Source organism: Ranitomeya variabilis, chromosome 3, assembly GCF_051348905.1.
Source record: "Ranitomeya variabilis isolate aRanVar5 chromosome 3, aRanVar5.hap1, whole genome shotgun sequence".
Taxonomy (NCBI): domain Eukaryota; kingdom Metazoa; phylum Chordata; class Amphibia; order Anura; family Dendrobatidae; genus Ranitomeya; species Ranitomeya variabilis.
The window spans coordinates 648,764,236-648,782,369 of NC_135234.1; the positions used below are offsets into that span (position 1 = coordinate 648,764,236).

At 42.8% G+C, this 18,134-nt stretch overlaps 1 protein-coding gene across 1 annotated transcript; it reads right to left on the minus strand.

The window, feature by feature from the left end:
- Positions 1–1,814: 1,814 nt before the first annotated feature.
- LOC143817761 (uncharacterized) lies at positions 1,815–4,623 on the minus strand. The gene is made up of 3 exons (XM_077299243.1): positions 4,525–4,623; positions 3,918–4,447; positions 1,815–1,897 (listed from the first exon to the last, which is right to left on the minus strand). The coding sequence occupies exons 1-3, from the start codon at positions 4,581–4,583 to the stop codon at positions 1,815–1,817; spliced, it is 672 nt and encodes a 223-aa protein (XP_077155358.1). The 5' UTR covers positions 4,584–4,623.
- Between the last annotated feature and the right edge of the window lie 13,511 nt (positions 4,624–18,134).

The following is an 18,134-nucleotide window of genomic DNA, read 5'->3' on the forward strand; positions in this document are numbered from 1 at the left end:
TTACACTTGAGTTGCAGGTGAACGCCAGGAACAGCATCAGGACAAACCCCAGTGCCGCAACAGCTGATCTCAAAGGGTCAGGGAATGAGGGATGAACTCGGAGAGTCAGGCCGGCCAGGAACTTGTTCACAGAATGGATGGATGCTGTACGGCTAGTTGACAGGATGGATGCTGGAGCGGGTAAAGGAAGGTTCAGAAACAGGTTGATTTTTCATTACTTTTCATTTTATTCATCTTTATTTTCTTTTCATCTTTCTTCAAAAATTATTTGTGCCTTTTAGCCAAAACAATGAAATCCTTTTGCTAGTTTACTTTATCATTGTATCATTCCCTAAATTAAACTTCCTCCTCAAATACCTCCACTTTTCATCTGTCCCTCCCCTCTCCCTCCCCCCTTTTTTTTCCTATACTACAGCATTATGTTTCCATTCCATAGATCAGGCCCCCCAGGGTTGAACACAACATACAGATACTATGAGGCACACCACGCCCCTCCACACTAATATGCATGCTCCGCCCTCCAGACCTTTTTTTTAGATCAAGCCACTGGCCTCACTTCTGGCATGCACAGTCCGGTAAGTGCTGCACCCGTGTATGCTACTTCGCTCTCTCCAATAGCCAAACCTCACTCTGACATCACTGGTGCCACATCCGGGGTGCACATACCGGAAATGCAGCCCAGAACACGTTTAAAACATCCACAGCCACCAATTGCGACAACAGTACACCTGTTTTGTCGCCGTAATTAAAGGGATTATACTGTATATGGACAGTCTGTGAAACAGTTATTGCTTCTTCATTTAGCAAAGTGCTAAGCTCTTGATACTTCCCAAACAGGGATAATGTTTGCACCCAACTATGTGAAAATGCCATAACTGAAACTGCTCTGTGTGGTTGATATGGGCTACTATAAAGTTACCTTCTGTTTTCCCGTAGCCACATAGGATAAGATTACTTGGACGTTAAAAAGGCTATGTTTGTATTATAGAGCTCAAAAGTGATCAATAGACTCCAAGGGGAAATATAAGTGTTATACATAGATTTTCCAGGCAATTAGAGGCTTTTTAGTTATGCTAGTCACCGTAAAATTATTTGCCAGAAATTTAATTTTTATGAAAATTTGACAAAGCCAGTGAATTTGAATTTCAAAAGATTTGCTTTTCTCATAGTCCAGTGGACAAATATATACTTACTAGAGAAAAATTGCTGATGACATCATACCCCTTATGGGCATCAAACTGTTTCCATTTTCCCCTTACTTGGCCAGCTTGCAATTTTTGAGCTCCAGGATAATCTTTGATCAATCCCAGTGAATAGTCTGTTGCACTCAGCAGTGCTAGGGGGATCAACATGAAAGCCCTTTGGAGCCTATAAATGTTCTTCTTCTCAACATTCAGCACTGGTCTCTTTAGCATGGCAGGAGCTATACATTTTCTGTAGCCCATTGGGGATCAGTATTCCTTGAATATATTTCCCAGTTGGTCACATCTCCAGTAAAGGAAAATCTTAGCTGTATTATTCCTTGGGCCGCAAACATGACCTCTACTACTCGCTTTGATTCCTCTCAGTTAAGCAAGCTCCATGGCAAGATCTCTAAAGTAGTTCATCATTTGTTTAATAATTTGCAGGAACACTATAATGAAGACAGGTGCCCATAGTTATTGTAGTTCAGGGGTTGCCCAATGGAGACTTATCCTGCTGACTATGCCAACTACATCAAGCTCTCTAGTCTGTCCCATGCTATAAAGGGTATCTACAGCTAGATACTCATTTCTCCCATCTCTCATCTTCACACACAAGTGTCTTTTCCTATTTCATTCAGTGTTAACATCTGACTGATCATGAACCGAGCCTGAAAACACAACTCTGATGCATGGTGCATGTCTGTCTTCTAACCCTATTTGCACAAAAAGGCATACATACCTAAAAAGGAAATACATCAAACACGATTGGTGGACTCTAGGTACATTGGCAAGGATATCCCTCTCAAATATAAGGCATTTATGATTATTTTAAAGTGGCATTTCCATCATCTTACAAGTTTACTTCTGAGTACACTGCCACTCTTGTCCACAGGCTGTGTATGGAATTACAACTGAGTCATATTCAAGTTTATATGGCTTATTGTCAATATCAGAAAGTCCACTGGCAAGAAATGAATAAACTGCATGTCAAGAAACCACGGGAGCAATAGGCGGAGGAGGGCATGACTTTGGGAAGGGTATAGCAATTTTGTGGGTATAGCAGTGTAGATTTTAAGCAAGAGTGATGTTGCTTTAAGACCGAAGGATATGTTTGTGTCTGGTGCGTCACTGTGAGGAGGGTGGGGCTTATATAGGTGAGGTAACTCTGTCTCTTTCTGTGAGGAGGGTGGGGGCTGGTCTCTCTCTGTGAGGGGGTAGGGGTTTATATAGAGGAGGTAAATTTGTCTTTCTACCTCTTTCTTCACCAGTTGAAATGGAGAAGACATCATCGGCCCTCCCGCCCTGTTATAATCCTGGTCCGAAAACGTTTTCATTATTACTTGTATAATGATGAATGCTTTATTGTATTTTTTGTTTTGAATTTGCTATTGTATATCTTTTACTAGGTCCAATTTTATCATGACTGTAAAGAGTTAACATTGAAATTAACCTTCTAAGCCCAAGGGTAGGGCAATCCTTCAGTCATGGTTCCCTAGAGGTTTCCTCCACAGGGGTTTTTTCCTCTCCTGAGCTCTGTAGGATGACAGTGGTTAAGCACAGGAGTGAGGATAATATTGTCATTGGTGCCCTGAAAGTTTGCTGGCTATACTTGAATGGCAAGCCACCCCTTTTATGGCTGTCTCCTGGTGCTACATGTCAGTACTTGTGAATCCCAATGTACTAGCACTTCACCTGACTTCTACTGTGTTGTTTTAGTGCTGTGATTTAACCCTTATCCGGCTGAATAGGTACAATTGTAACTATCTTTCAGGAACTTTCTTCGTTGATCCTTTGCCCTGAAGCTTGGATTGTGTTCTCTGTAGATGATGTAGGATGCTAACCCACTGACATCAATCATATTGTAGAAAAATGCCAAAGTCCAACGTGATGTTCGTCGTTTCACAGTGTACTCTCCCAACATTTTATCCATAACATCAACGCCACCTTTTGTTATGTTGTAGTATTTTATTATCTCTGGCTTGGCTGCTAGTGTCTCTTCAACTTCTCCCGTCATGTGCATAGATGATAGAAGCACGACTGATTTGTTCTTCTTTGGTACATATGAACAGACGGTTGCATCATGATTGTAGGCAAAATTTGTCGAGTTTACAGGCCTTTCTTTGGCAGGCTGCATGTTGTTAGGTAGGAACCTTTTGTTTTTTCTCACTGTACCAACTAGTGTCATGTTCCAGGAGTTCAATACCTTAGCTAGTTCCATGGTTGTAAAGAAGTTATCTGTGGTGACATTTCTTCCAGAGCCTTTATACGAGCTCACTAGGTCCAATACTGTTCGTTCTCCAATGTTTACTTGTCGAGGACCATCAGTTGGTTTCCCAGTGTAGAGCTGACCTTGTAAAGGGTAGGCATTTGATGAGTCACAAGCCCAGAAAATCTTTATGCCATATTTAGCTGGTTTTGAAGGTATATACTGGGTAAATTTAGTATGACCTCTAAATGGAAATAATTGCTCGTCGACGGTGATACAATGATATGGCTTGTAGGCTCTCTCCAGATTACTGTTCAGCATTGTCCAGATGTCCCGTATTGGTGCAGCTTTATCTGTTTGCACACGTTCTGCACGTGTATTTTCGTTGCCAAACCTGATAAATCTGAGTATCATCTTGAAGCGGTCACGAGACATGGCTGCACGTATAAGAGGCAGAGCAGCAACATTCCACATTTCCTCCAGATTCTCTTTGTTGGCTCTGTGCACACCAGCAGCAATCAGTATGCCCAAAAATGCATGAAGTTCAGTTTCAGTAAATTGCTTGAATGTTTTTTGTGGTGGCTGTTTGGAAGAATCAGGAAAACGTTGTACCAGTTCGTTGTTGTAAGCATCACAAACTCTCTTGGCCTTTCGATTCGTTTCCCGTAATATGATGTCACACATCTCGGGAGTCATGATGGACTTGAATAGCTCTTTTGCTGTATATAGGTTGCTGATTGCTGCAGGGCCACCTCTTTGTCGTAGGACATTACGAGATTTTGTTTGTGCATTTGGCAGTGGATTACTGCACCATTGAGTTTCATCCTTAGCAGTCCAAATGTCGCCTGCACTTTGAGGCACAGAATCATCCTCAACACTTTCGTCTGATTCGTATTCATTTTCATGCTCTATGACCATTTCTTGTTCAATGTCTGAATCTTCTTCAGTAACATCCACTTGTGGTACATAGTTTTCATCATCAGATGCAACATATGGTTCATCCTCATGCTCAGAATCAGATTCTTCTAGCATTCGCATTATTTCGTCAGACGTAAATCTGTAAATATGAAAAAATGTAAAATAAATAATTTTCCGAAATACTACATTATTGGCTTTTCACAAAATTATACTAACCTGCAAACACGTTTTCTTGGATTATGGCGGAAACTAGATCCAGCATTACTATCACTCATGATGACTTGCTAGATGAATTTTGGCTTCGTATTTTGTGCTGAATATAAATAAAACATCGTAAAACAATATGTAGATACTAATTATTATCCATTTTTCGTATAAAAATTATACCTATAGTGATAAGTTTCATACAAAATATATGTAAGCCAAGTCCAGGCTGAAAGACAATTTGACTGTTCTGTCCCCACATAATGAGAATAAAGGTATAACTGGCTGTTAGATGCTGTGAGACTTTCCTACCTTCGTTTCCAAGAAATTGAAGACTTCACAAGCCTAGAAATGTGTGCTCACAGCAATGAGATGAACAGCAAAATGGCTAATGAGAGGAGGGAGGCAGGAAGACAAGTAGAAGCCACTCCCAGTTTGAATTAACTTAATTGACAGCAACATAAGTGACCAGTAACAACACTGAACAATAGATATCAGCATAACATTTGTAGCTGAATGAACTTTAGTTTCTGAAACCAAGTAAAGTCTTCCCACAGTGGAGGTATATGTGAAGGTACAATTGTACCTATGCAGCCTGTTAAGGTTGTAAAATTATGCAGCCTGACAAGGGTTAAATAAAGCTGTGGCCATTTTGACAACCAAAATGTGTTTTGTGTATTTATTCTAGTTCCTAGGTGTACTGTAGTTATGGTTGTTTTAAGATGGAGTAGGAATCCGTCCCATTTCCAAAAGTCAAGTAAAAAGTAATACACATCACCACATGTGGATTCATACCCCTTCGTAACAACAAGTACAACACAGTGTAAAGAAACCACTCTCTATTTTGCTGTAGCATTGTGTGTAGGGTGGAGGGGAGCTATTCTACCCATGCCTCATCTACGGCTCACAGGAAATTAATCACGTGAATTTCATCTCCTTGTAATAGCTTTATTTTATTTATTTTTTATTTTCATGATCACATTGTTTTAATGTGAGTGTAGGGGGGAGACATTTGTGCAGCTACGGGTGGTAATACAAATTTAACTTCCTGCCACTTAAATCTCCATCCATGAAAGGCCCATTAGTATAATCGCATTTTCTGCTTGCTCTACATCAGCTGAAAGAGCAGTTCTGCTGCACTCAGTGACAGGAGAACGGCAGAATAAGAAGAAAAATGACCGGCGTCATGTGTCCAGGTTTAACTCCTTCACTACTCTTTTGGTCAGGCAATTTTGCATGCAAAATCTTCCCAGATTAATACCTGGGTGTCACAGGATACTCATTGCTCTTCCCCATAGTTGTTAAAGATTTGTAACACACAAAGCAATGTATGCAAAATAATTGGATTTCAGGAACATGGCTAGACTTCTTGAGAAATTGATATTGTTTTATGCATGTTTTGCAGAAAATACACTCCAATTTGCAAAAACAAATTACCAGATTTAAGTTAAAATCCGCACAGAATGTGTATTTTCGAAAAAACTTTTATGATTTTGGCTTTATAGTATGGTGATTTTGTTGTTTTCATTTATATCCTGTTGCTTATAGAACACCAACATATGCCGCAGCTAGTGTTGAGCATTCCGATACCGCAAGTATCGGGTATCGGCCGATATTTGCTGTATCGGAATTCCGATACCGAGATCCGATACTTTTGTGAGCGCTTGAAAGACCTTAGATGACGTCGCGGCTTGTGATTGGTCGCGTGGCGGTCACGTGACCGCTCATGTGACCAATCACAAGCCGCAATGTCATCTAAGGTCTTTCAAGCACTCATTCTTAGGAACGGAAGATGCCGGTTACATCGGTAAGGTCCAGGCTGCGTCGGAGAGGTGAGTATATCAATATTTTTTATTTTTATTCTTTATTTTACACATTAATATGGATCCCAGGGCCTGAAGGAGAGTTTCCTCTCCTTCAGACCCTGGGAACCATACAGGATACCTTCCGATACTTGGTGTCCCATTGACTTGTATTGGTATCGGGTATCGGTATCGGCGATATCCGATACTTTTCGGGTATCGGCCGATACTATCCGATACCGATACTTTCAAGTATCGGATGGTATCGCTCAACACTAGCCGCAGCACAGCACAAAGATTATTGTCACTTATAGGCTCTTTTCAATCGACTCATAAAAACCTATTACTGGGCTCTTCCAGAATCAGTGACAGCATGTCCATGCGTAGACTCTTATAGAGCAGCTCAGCTCTATTGTAAAGAATTGTGCTAAGATGCAATAATATACACAGCCTGTAGATCAGTGAGGCACTGTATTTAAAAGAATGCAGACATGTTTTTTCAATGATGTATAACCCCTTTAAATCTTTTTTGACTGGGAAAAATGTAATTTTTGCGTGTTCATATTTGCTGACCCTTGTTCAAAGAGCCATAACTTTTTATTATTATTTTTTTGTTTGTGCGTGAAAAGTTATAGTTTTGAAACTACTTCTCTGTCAAAGTGATGTCTACCGAAGCTGCAGAATTGCCAGCAGGAACAGTCTGGCAGAGATCTGCACTGAGCAGAAAAAGCAGGCAGTTAGCAATTGCCTACCTGTTAGTTATTAGTCTCAATGTAAAAAAGTAATATAGTTCCTGATAACCCCTTTAAGTATTGCAGTATATAGTAAAAATTACAATCTCCTAAAATTCCCATCATGGGGTGGGACTGTAGAGCTGGAGACTGCATGCAACGCACAGGAAACTCTAGGCAGGAACAGTCAATGAACAGTTTAATCCTTTCAAATACAGTAGAAATGTACAGTAATTAGGAGACAATATTATCAAACAGTGCAAACAGAAATAAACCATGAAACAATAAAATTAAAATAGCGGGGAAAGTCTCTAAAGAATTTTGCTAATGTCCGTTATATATGCAGAGTAGACCCATTCCTGTGAGTTACCATGTTCTTTCTTCAACAATGGCCCTAGCGGAGGTCACCGAGCATTAAGCCTCCTCTACACTAATCGACCCCCACCCCACCTGTTGTCCTAACCCAGGCCAACCCCTGTACCGAACGAAATGGCTAGAAATGATGACTTTGCTCACTCATGTTGTCCCTCTGCAACCACAGGCGTTTGCCTCTGGTTGATGCCTTCTCTTGGATCTTCAGTGATTGACCATTGGCGGTCATCTCGTAGGTCTGTGTCAGAGAGGACTGGGTCTCGACTCTCGACGTTCATGGTCTGGCCTCTGGAACTTGACTGGCGTGAGGCGAAAGTCCTGGTCTTGACTGGTGCAGCCTGCACTCTGGGTTTTGACCAGTGCAGATCAGGTCTCTGGATCTTGACCGGCGTAGTTGGGTCTCTGGGTCTTGATGGTGCTGACCAGCACCCTGCTGGCATATGCTTTCCGCTGCGGCCTGCAACACTGACTTTAGTGTTGTTTCTGGTCCACGTCTGCATTGCTCCTCTCCTTGGGGCTAAATACTAATATGTAGTGATGAGCGAGCATACTCGCCACTACTCGGTACTCGCCCAAGCATCTCACTGCTCGAGATGCTCGGAGCTCGACGAGTATTTCTGGGGTTGCTTGGTGGGAGCTTGGGTCCCCGCCCTGCATGTTTGGCACTCTTTAGAGAGCCAATGAACATGCAGGGATTGTCTGCCACACACTGTAATACCACAGCCATGTTGGTTGTGGCATTACAGTGATTGGCTGGCCGCACAGTGTCATTAGGTCTACAGGGTGGGCCATTTATATGGATACACCTAAATAAAATGGGAATGGTTAGTGATATCAAGGTTCTGTTTGTGGCACATTAGTATTTGGGAGGAAGGAAACTTTTCAAGATGGGTGGCGACCATGGTGGCCATTTTGAAATCAGCCATTTTGGATCCAACTTTATTTTTTCCAATGGGAAGAGGGTCATGTGACACATCAAACTTATTGAGAATTTCACAAGAAAAACAATGATGTGCTTGGTTTTAATGTAACTTTATTGCTTCATGGGATATTTACAAGTTTATGACCACTTAAAATGTGTTCAAAGTGCTGCCCATTGTGTTGGATTGTCAATGCAACCCTCTTCTCCAACTCTTGACACACTGATAGCAACACTGCAGATGAAATACTAGCACAGGCTTCCAGTATCCGTTGTTTCAGATGCTGCACATCTCGTATCTCGTATTTTGGGCAGCACGGTGGCTCAATGGATAGCACTGCAGCCTTGCAGCGCTGAAGTCATCGGTTCAAACCCCACCAAGGACATCTGCAAAGAGTTTGTATGTTCTCTCCGTGTTTGTGTGGGTTTCCTCCGGGCACTCCGATTTTCTCCCACTCTCCAAAGACATACTGATAGGGAATTTAGATTGTTAGCCCCATTGGGAACAGTGATGATAATGTGTGCAAACTGTAAAGCGCTGTGGAATATGTTAGCGCTATATAAAAATAAAGATTATTATTATTATTATCTTCACAGCATAGACAATTGCCTTCAGATGACCCCAAAGATAAAAGTCTAAGGAAGTCAGATCGGGAGACCTTGGTGGCGATTCATCTGGCCCATGAAGACCAATCCACTTTCCAGGAAACTGTTCATGTAGGAATGCTTGGACCTGACACCCATTATGGGGTCATCTGAAGGCAATTGTCTATCCTGTGAAGATGCGAGATGTGCAGCATCTGAAATAATGGATACTGGAAGCCTGTGCTTGCATTTCTTCTGCACTGTTGCTATCAGTTTGTCAAGAGTGGGAGAAGAGGGTTGCATTGACGATCCAACACAATGGGCAGCACTTTGAACACATTTTATAAGTGGTCATAAACTTGTAAATAACTCATGAAAGAATAAAGTTACATTAAAACCAAGCTTGTTTTTCTTGTGAAATTCTCAATAAGATTGATCTGTCACATGACCCTCCTCCCATTGGAAAAAATAAAGTTGGATCCAAAATGGCCAACTTCAAAATGGCCACCATGGTCACTACCCATCTTGAAAAATGTCCGCCCCTCCCATCTATTAATGTGCCACAAACAGGAAGTTGATATCACCAACCATTCCCATTTTATTTAGGTGTATCCATATAAATGACCCACCCTGTTTATCAGACCTGGCATCACCATGCTCGTCACAGTCTACTCCTGAATCAGGCGGTGTAGTGAGAGTTGCTGCTGAGTTAGGGAGAGATTTGCTTGTGTCTTAGTTAGTGTAGGTATACCACAATATATTGGATAGATATCCATCTCAACTAACAGTCCTACTGAGTACTAATCCAGCTGCATAGACATCAATGCAGTGTATGTGGCAGACTGCAGTGCATATAGAAAGAGGGTACTTTCCAGTTCTGTCTGCTGCTGCTGCTTTGACAGATATTTCTAGACATAGCCCCAGGTATCAGAGGCCAGGAATAATTTTAATTTGGATCTTAATCCTGATTACTTGCTTAAAAATTAATTCAGAGAACACCGTTTTTCTGCTCCATTTGCTTGTTGGCACTGCAGAATACAGCCAGATCCTTTCCATATTACAGTGCTAAAAAGCATCTATTTAAAACTGTGGTTTGCCCATCACATGGATCACATATAATTGTGCTCAAAATTCTGCCATTTCTGGCCTCCATTTCAGTTTTATTGCATTGTTAGTGAAGTTATTGATACCAGTTTTCTGGAAAAATATAGTTACCTACAGGCCAGCTATATAAAAGTGTGGTTCGTCTGTCACACGGATCACATATAATTGCGCTCAAAATTCTGCCATTTCTAGCCTCCATTTCAATTTTGTTGCAGTGTGTTAGCGAAGTTATTGACACCAGTTTGCTGGTAAAAATAGTTACCTACAGGCCAGCTATTCAAAACTGTGTCCACACTTGGACACTTCAAAGAGCTGTTCACTTTTCCAAGAGGTGGATGATGATGAGACACAATTGCCAGAAAATCAGGATGAGGACCAGGGTGCAGAAGTGGAAGATGAGGTGGTGGATGATATAGTAACTGACCCAACCTGGCAGGAGGACATGCAGAGTGAGGACAGCAGCACACAGGGGGAGGGAGGCGTAACACCCCAACAGGCAGGAAGAAGCAGTGTAGTGGCCACAGACAGAAGGCAGGAAACCATTCGCCGCAACACCAACATGATGGAAGTCGTACCAGTACAACTGTTCCTGAGTCTGGTTGTTTTTTAAAGATTCTGCCAATAACCCCAAAAAGGCCATTTGCACCACCTGCCAGGCCAGTGTCAGCAAGGGTAGCAAAACTACCAGCCTGACCACCACCAGCATGATCAGGCACATGGCTGCAAAGCACCTGACTTTGTGGGCCAAATCCCAGTGTCCAGGAACAGTGTCTGCAGGTGACACCACTGCTTCTTCCACTGTTGTGCATGCAAGCCAATCCCCTGTTCATGGTGCATGCGAAGATGCCTCCTTCCCTGCACCTGTCATTTCACACACTCAACTAGCACCATCAGCAAGCACATCCACGTCCTTGTCCCAGAACAGTGTTCAGTTGTCCTTACCCCAGTCCTTGGAACACAGATGCAAATACGCAGCCAACGCCCCACAGGCCACACTACTAAATTCCTACATTTCGTGACTGCTTGCACTCAAAATGTTGCCTCTTAGGCTCGTGGAGACAAAAGCTTTCCGCAACCTGATGGCGGCGGCCGTCCCTCAGTACTCAGTCCCCAGGTGCAACTATTTCTTATGGTGTGCTATGCTAACATTACACAAGCATGTGTCCCACAACATTATCCATGCCCTCAACAATGCAGTTACTGGGAAAGTCCACCTAACCACAGACATGTAGACAAGTGCTTGTGGGCAGGGATGGTACATGTCGCTGACGGCATACTGGTTAACATAGTGGAAGCCGGGATCCAGTCGGACTCTGGGATGAAAAAAGTCCTCCCGATGCAAAGGATTGTGGGCCCTAGGTCAATCAGGGTTGACCCCACAGTCTGCAGCTCCTGCACTTCATCCTCCTCCTCTTCAGCCTCCATCTCCAAAATGACCACATCAGTCAGAAGCTGGAAGCACTGCAGCACTGCCTCAGCCAAGCAGCAACAGGCTGTGCTGAAGCTAATATGCTTAGGTGACAAACCGCACAATGCTGAAAAGTTGTGGACAGTTCTGAAAAAGCAGGTAGATCTGTGGCTGACACTGCTGAACCTACAGCCAGGCATGGTTGTGTATGACAATAGCCGGAACCTGGTGGCGGCTCTAAGGCGAGGTGAGCTCACACACGTACCATGCCTGGCCCATGTGCTTAACCTTGTGGGTTCAGCAGTTTCTCAAAAGCTACCGGGAGCTGCCAGATCTGCTTGTTAATTTATGCAGCCTGTATGCCCATTTTAGAAAGACAACTACAGCTTCCGCCCCCTTTGCCATGCTTCAGCAGCGTTTGCAGCTTCCGGATCACCAACTGGTGTGTGATGTCCCCACGCTTTGGAATACTACACTGCAGATGTTGGGAAGGATTTGTGAGCAGAAGAGGGCAGTTGTTGACTACCAACATCAACAAGTCCGTCTGTATTCAGTTCAGACTCAATACATAAGACCACAGGAGTTTGCATGGATGTTAGAGATATGTACCATCCTACAAAACTTTGAGGACTCCACCAAGATAGTGAGCGGCGATGACGCCATAATTAACATCACCATCGCGCATCTCTGTATTCTGAAAGGCTATCTGCTCACAATCAAATAGGATGCATTGCAGGTGGAGAACAATGATATGGAGCAAGGAACCATACAGGGTGATTACACACAGCCCAGCCTCATCTCATCCCAATGTGGATTGGGTGACAATGAGGAAAAGGAGGAGAAGGAGGAGGAGGAAGAACAGGAGCTAGTTTCATGTACTATAGACGGTACTACCTCCCCAACTGTCACATCGTCTGTTCAGCGTGGATGGCTGGAGGACAGGGAGGAAGAGGAGGAGGAGAGCATGGTCAGTCATCCTCTTGGTGAGAACATGGAAGTCTTGCCTGTTAGCAGTCTGGCACGCATGGCTGAGTTTGTTACGCTGTCTTTCCCGTGACCCTCACATTCTCAAAACTTTGGGTGACAGTCATTACTGGTTCGTGACACTTCCAGACCCACGCTACAAGGAGAACCTTCTCTCTCTTATTCCCGAGGCAGACAGGTATACTATAATGGAGCAGTACCAGAGGGCCCTTGTTTCAGAATTATTTAAAAAATTCCCATCTGTAAACGCTGGAGGCAGTGGTCACAGTTTCATGGACAACCAAGCAGTACAGGCGAGAGAGACACAACTCCAATCCTGCAGAGGCAGCGGAACAATGGCTAAGTTCTGGCAGACTTTTCTCAGACCCTCCCATCTCACAGGCCCTGAGGCACAGGGTATTCTCACAAGGAGTGCAAAGTTTGGGAAGATGCTGAGGGAGTACCTTGCTGACCGTATCAATGTCCTATGTGATTCCTTTGTGCCTTATAATTATTGAGTATCGAAGCTGGCTCTCTGCTCCTTGGATGTCCTGGCCTCCCCTACCTCTAGCATTTTGTCAGAGCAGGTTTTTAGTACCGCTGGTGGAATTATCACTGATAAGCACATCCGCCTGTCAACTGAAACTGCTGACAGGCTGACTCTTATAAAATATGAACAATGGCTGTATTGAGCCAGACTTCTCAATACCACTGAATGGTAGCAGCATAACATAAACTCAAATGCAGTGTCTTTTTTTGAGAGGTCTATTCTCATGCACCTCTTTACACCCACACATAGGTATATGCTTCCTGATTTTGGATATTTGCTATTGTCCTCCTCCTTCTCTTCGTCCTCATCCTCCACCACCATATCACCACTGTGACCATGGTCTGTGATGCAACACCCACATCATTTTTTTAAAGGGTGTTTATGATGCCCTTAAAATAAATTTGTTATACAGTATGTTCATGTTTATCCCCCGGGGTAAATGTTTGTCAGCCCTTACACTTAGTGCATGGGCATTATAAGTATAGGAGACCCGCTCCTTTCTAATGGGAACATTTTTTATGAGGCCCTCCTCTATGTTTTTTCCAAGGGGCATTGGAGTGGCTACAAATTTTTGGCAGCCCTTGCATTCACTGCCTAGGCAAAGCATTATGGGAGACCCACTTCCTAATAATGGGAACAAGTCTTTTCAAAGGGGCATTGGAGTTCCTCCAAATTTTTGGCAACCGTTGCTTCACTGCATACGCAATCAGTATGGGAGACCCACTTCCTAATAATAACATTGTTTTCAGGAAGCCCTCTGACCTCTACGTCTCTTCCAAGGGGCATTGGATTTCCTCCAAATTTTTGGCAGCCGTTGCTTCACTGCATAGGCAAACAGTATGGCAGACCCACTTCCTAATAATAACATTGTTTTCAGGAAGCCTTCTGACCTCTACGTCTCTTCCAAGGGGCATTGGATTTCCTCCAAATTCTTGGCAGCCGTTGCTTCACTGCATAGGCAAACAGTATGGGAGACCCACTTCCTAATAATGGGAACATTGCTTTCATTAGGCATACTGACCTCTACGTCTCTTCCAAGGGGCATTGGAGTTCCTACAAATTTTTGGCAGCCCCTGCATTCACTGCATAGGCAAACACTATGGGAGACCCACTTTCTAATAATGGGAACATTGTTTTCAGGAGGCCCTCTGACATCTATGTCTCTTCCAAGGGGCATTAGAGTTCCTCCAAATTTTTGACAACCGTTGTTTCACTGCTTAGGTAAGCAGTATGGGAGACTCACTTCCTAATAATAACATTGTTTTCAGGAAGCCCTCTGACCTCTACGTCTCTTCCAAGGGGCATTGGATTTCCTCCAAATTTTTGGCAGCCGTTGCTTCACTGCATAGGCAAACAGTATGGGAGACCCACTTCCTAATAATGGGAACATTGCTTTCATTAGGCAAACTGACCTCTACGTCTCTTCCAAGGGGCATTGGAGTACCTAAAAATTTTTGGCAGCCCTTGCATTCACTGCATAGGCAAATACTATGGGGGACTCACTTCCGAATAATGGGAACATTGTTTTCAGGAGTGCTTCCTGTATGTCTCTTCAAAGTGGTATTGGGGTGCATCCAAATTTTGGGCAGCCCTGCCACTCACTGCATACACAATAACAGTATAGAAGACCCACTGTTTAATAATGGGAACAAGTCTTTTCAAAGGGGCATTGGAGTTCCTCCAAATTTTTGGCAACCGTTGCTTCACTGCATACGCAATCAGTATGGGAGACCCACTTCCTAATAATAACATTGTTTTCAGGAAGCCCTCTGACCTCTACGTCTCTTCCAAGGGGCATTGGATTTCCTCCAAATTTTTGGCAGCCGTTGCTTCACTGCATAGGCAAACAGTATGGGAGACCCACTTCCTAATAATGGGAACATTGCTTTCATTAGGCATACTGACCTCTACGTCTCTTCCAAGGGGCATTGGAGTTCCTACAAATTTTTGGCAGCCCCTGCATTCACTGCATAGGCAAACACTATGGGAGACCCACTTTCTAATAATGGGAACATTGTTTTCAGGAGGCCCTCTGACATCTATGTCTCTTCCAAGGGGCATTAGAGTTCCTCCAAATTTTTGACAGCCATTGCTTCACTGCTTAGGTAAGCAGTATGGGAGAGTCACTTCCTAATAATGGGAACATTTTAATCATGAGGCCCTCCTCTACATCTCTTTCAAGGGGCATTGAAGTACCTAAAAAATTTTGGCAGCCCTTGCATTCACTGCATAGGCAAATACTATGGGGGACCCACTTCCGAATAATGGGAACATTGTTTTTAGGAGTCCTTCCTGTATGTCTCTTCAAAGTGGTATTGGGGTGCATCCAAATTTTGGGCAGCCCTGCCACTCACTGCATACGCAATAACAGTATAGAAGACCCACTGTTTAATAATGGGAACAACAAAGCATAGCCGGCTGATGGCTGTCTAAGAATAGTGAGGGCTGCCTGCTGGACGTTAAGGATAGTAAAGGCTCCCTGATGGCCCTATAAAAATAGGATTTGTGACTTTCAGAGTCCAGCTTTCATAAATGAAACAGGATGTGTCTGATGATGTGTCATACACCAAATTTCCAGGTAAGGTTGTAAAATGTTAAAATTAAATTTCCCAGTGAATGCATTTGTCTTGTTGAAAGCAATGCTAAAGTTCAAAAACGCATAAAAAACGCTACGTGTGAACATAGGTGTGGTGGGTCATTTTTGTTTTTGGCTCTTTATTTTGCCTTATATACAAGTCAATACCCTGGAAAGGATTTTCCTTAACATATTTCTCAGGAAAATCCATTTTGGTTTAGTTTTTGTATGTTTTATTGTGAGTCTGTAAAAGTGGCGAAAGACTCTGACAACATTGTTCACAGCAGTGACCTGGGAGACAGAAATGCTTCCCGGGGTTTTCCCAATGATGTTCCCATGTCATTTGAGCACTGTTTCCATCAATTTCTGCAATTTCTAGTCCTTCTGCAGACCGCCGGGGGGACCGCCAGAAAAATGCTCGAGTTTCCCATAGACTTATATTGACCTCGTTGGTCAGGTCGATCACCCAAGCATTCCAATTGGCTAGACCCTAGCAATGAGCACCCAAGCATTTTAGTACTCGCCCATCACTTCGTGTGGAGTGGGCTCAGTTCCAGAGAGCAGTGCATTGAAGCCAGAAGATCAGACAATTATACAAGTAGAGGAAAACTGTTTTGTCACATGTCTGACAGCAGTCTACAGATAAATTAATGTATATTGCTAGGAGCAAGCAGTTATATACATAAATAAAGCTCTATTGAATTTCCAAAAATTACTATAAAAACAGCAATTCAAAGTATCTATAAACTTCCTCAGCATCTGTCATTTTAAGCTGAGTTATGACACACTTTAAGTTTCATTGACAATGATTAAAGTTAGGTTATTTCCGCATCTGATTTCAAATTGAAGGTATATTTAGCAAAGATTAAGCCAAATACTTAGATTTTTTTGTGTATTATAAATGCCCTGAGATATCTATTATTCTCATATACTCCACACTACTTTTATTTAATGGGACTGAGTGGTTCACAAAAAAAACAGAGGCTGCTACGTTCTTGATCTTAGTCTACGATCAAACTCACCAATACATGTCTATGGGTCAGCGAAAATAGAAAATTGTTCACCATGGGATTCCATCCTAATGGCATCCTAGTGCTGCTGTCCGATTTTCTTGTTTGCTTGATTAAAGGAGCTTGAGAAACTTGTGTGCAAACAAAAAAAAAACTGATGAAACTTTGATAGCAAATATTGACACACTGGCCAAACAATGATTAAATATGATCTAAACACTGATGAAAATCTGTCCATTTTTGCAGACGAGAAAAATCTCTGATGTCTGAATGATCGCTTATCAGCTTAACAAGATTGTTTATCCTTCTCCTTAGGCTATGTGCACATGTTGCAGATTTTACTGCGGATTCACAGCAGTTTTCCATGCGTTGTACAGTGCCATGTAAATCTATGGAAAACCAAATCCGCAGAGCACATGCTGCGGAAAATACCACGCGGAAACGCTGCGTTGTATTTTCTGCAGCATGTCAATTCTTTGTGTGGATTCCGCAGTGGTTTTCACCTGCTCCTCAATAGGCGTCCACGGGTGTAAAACCACAGGTGGAATCCGCACAAAATCCGCAGGAAATCCATGGTAAATCCGGGGTAAATCCGCAGGTAATTCGCAGTGCATTTTACCTGCGGATTTTGCAAAATCGGTGAAGAAAAATCCGCACACGAATCCGCAACGTGTGCACATAGCCTTAATTTGTTACTGGGCAAATTTACACAATTAAAAGCCAACAGATTTGGTCAGAATTGTACCAAACTGAAAGTGTCCTGATTACCGAGAAAATACATTTATCATGCTCTAAGGTCTCTAGAGGCACCAAAAAAATATACCGAGAGAGGTGACTCTACTGTATACCACCTACGCAGCTGGTGCAGCCCACTGGTCCACCACACAGGTTTTCTATTCCACCAGTTCTGAAGCCAGTGATCAATTTCATATGGTCATTTGGAGAATGATGTCAATGACGTAGGTTGATTCCTCTCGTGACTGTGGCCTAAGGGTCGAGGAACTGAGGAGGTGGCATGAGGAGTCAGGTAAAAGCCTATGACAGGCAAGTATAATGTTTTCTAATTTTTTATCCCCTTTCCGATTCTTAAAAGATAGTGAGGTTTTGGGAGATTTATAACAAATGTAATTTCTTATGGACAATTCTCTATTAAGGGTAATCATTGGAGAATTTTCCATGAGCCACATGCTGCATTGTTATGAGTAGCTTCCATGATCAGAGTAATGTTGAATGTGCAGTAATAATATATGTTGTTCACCAAGTTTTAATCTTTGCTTTCATAGTCTGATTTACACTAGGCTATATGTGTATTTATGGCACAGATACATTTAGATAAGTGAGGTGGTGTGCATATCTTTGGCTTCACTGTACTAGTCTCCTGTGAATAGATAGTAAAGTGATTAAACAAATGTTTGTATCTGCTTTTCTTTTATGACAATCTGTGTCACTGCTAATGACCAGCACAGAGCCACTGGTGCCCCTTAACAATGCCTTAGAGCTGTTCACATGGACATGTAGTCAGACAGGTGACAGATGCTGCCTTCGGCTGTTTGTATTTACCTGCAGGGAGATTGGGCTTATTCAGACCCTAAAAACAATAAAG

Excerpts from the sequence above, each read along its gene's own strand:
- LOC143817761 (XM_077299243.1), bottom strand. The coding sequence starts at position 4,583 with ATGAGTGATAGTAATGCTGGATCTAGTTTCCGCCATAATCCAAGAAAA. Across the intron at positions 4,448-4,524 it reads CCAAGAAAACGTGTTTGCAG|ATTTACGTCTGACGAAATAA; the intron begins GTTAGTATAATT and ends TCATATTTACAG. Across the intron at positions 1,898-3,917 it reads TGAACTTCATGCATTTTTGG|GGTTAGAAGACAGACATGCA; the intron begins GCATACTGATTG and ends TTGTGCAAATAG.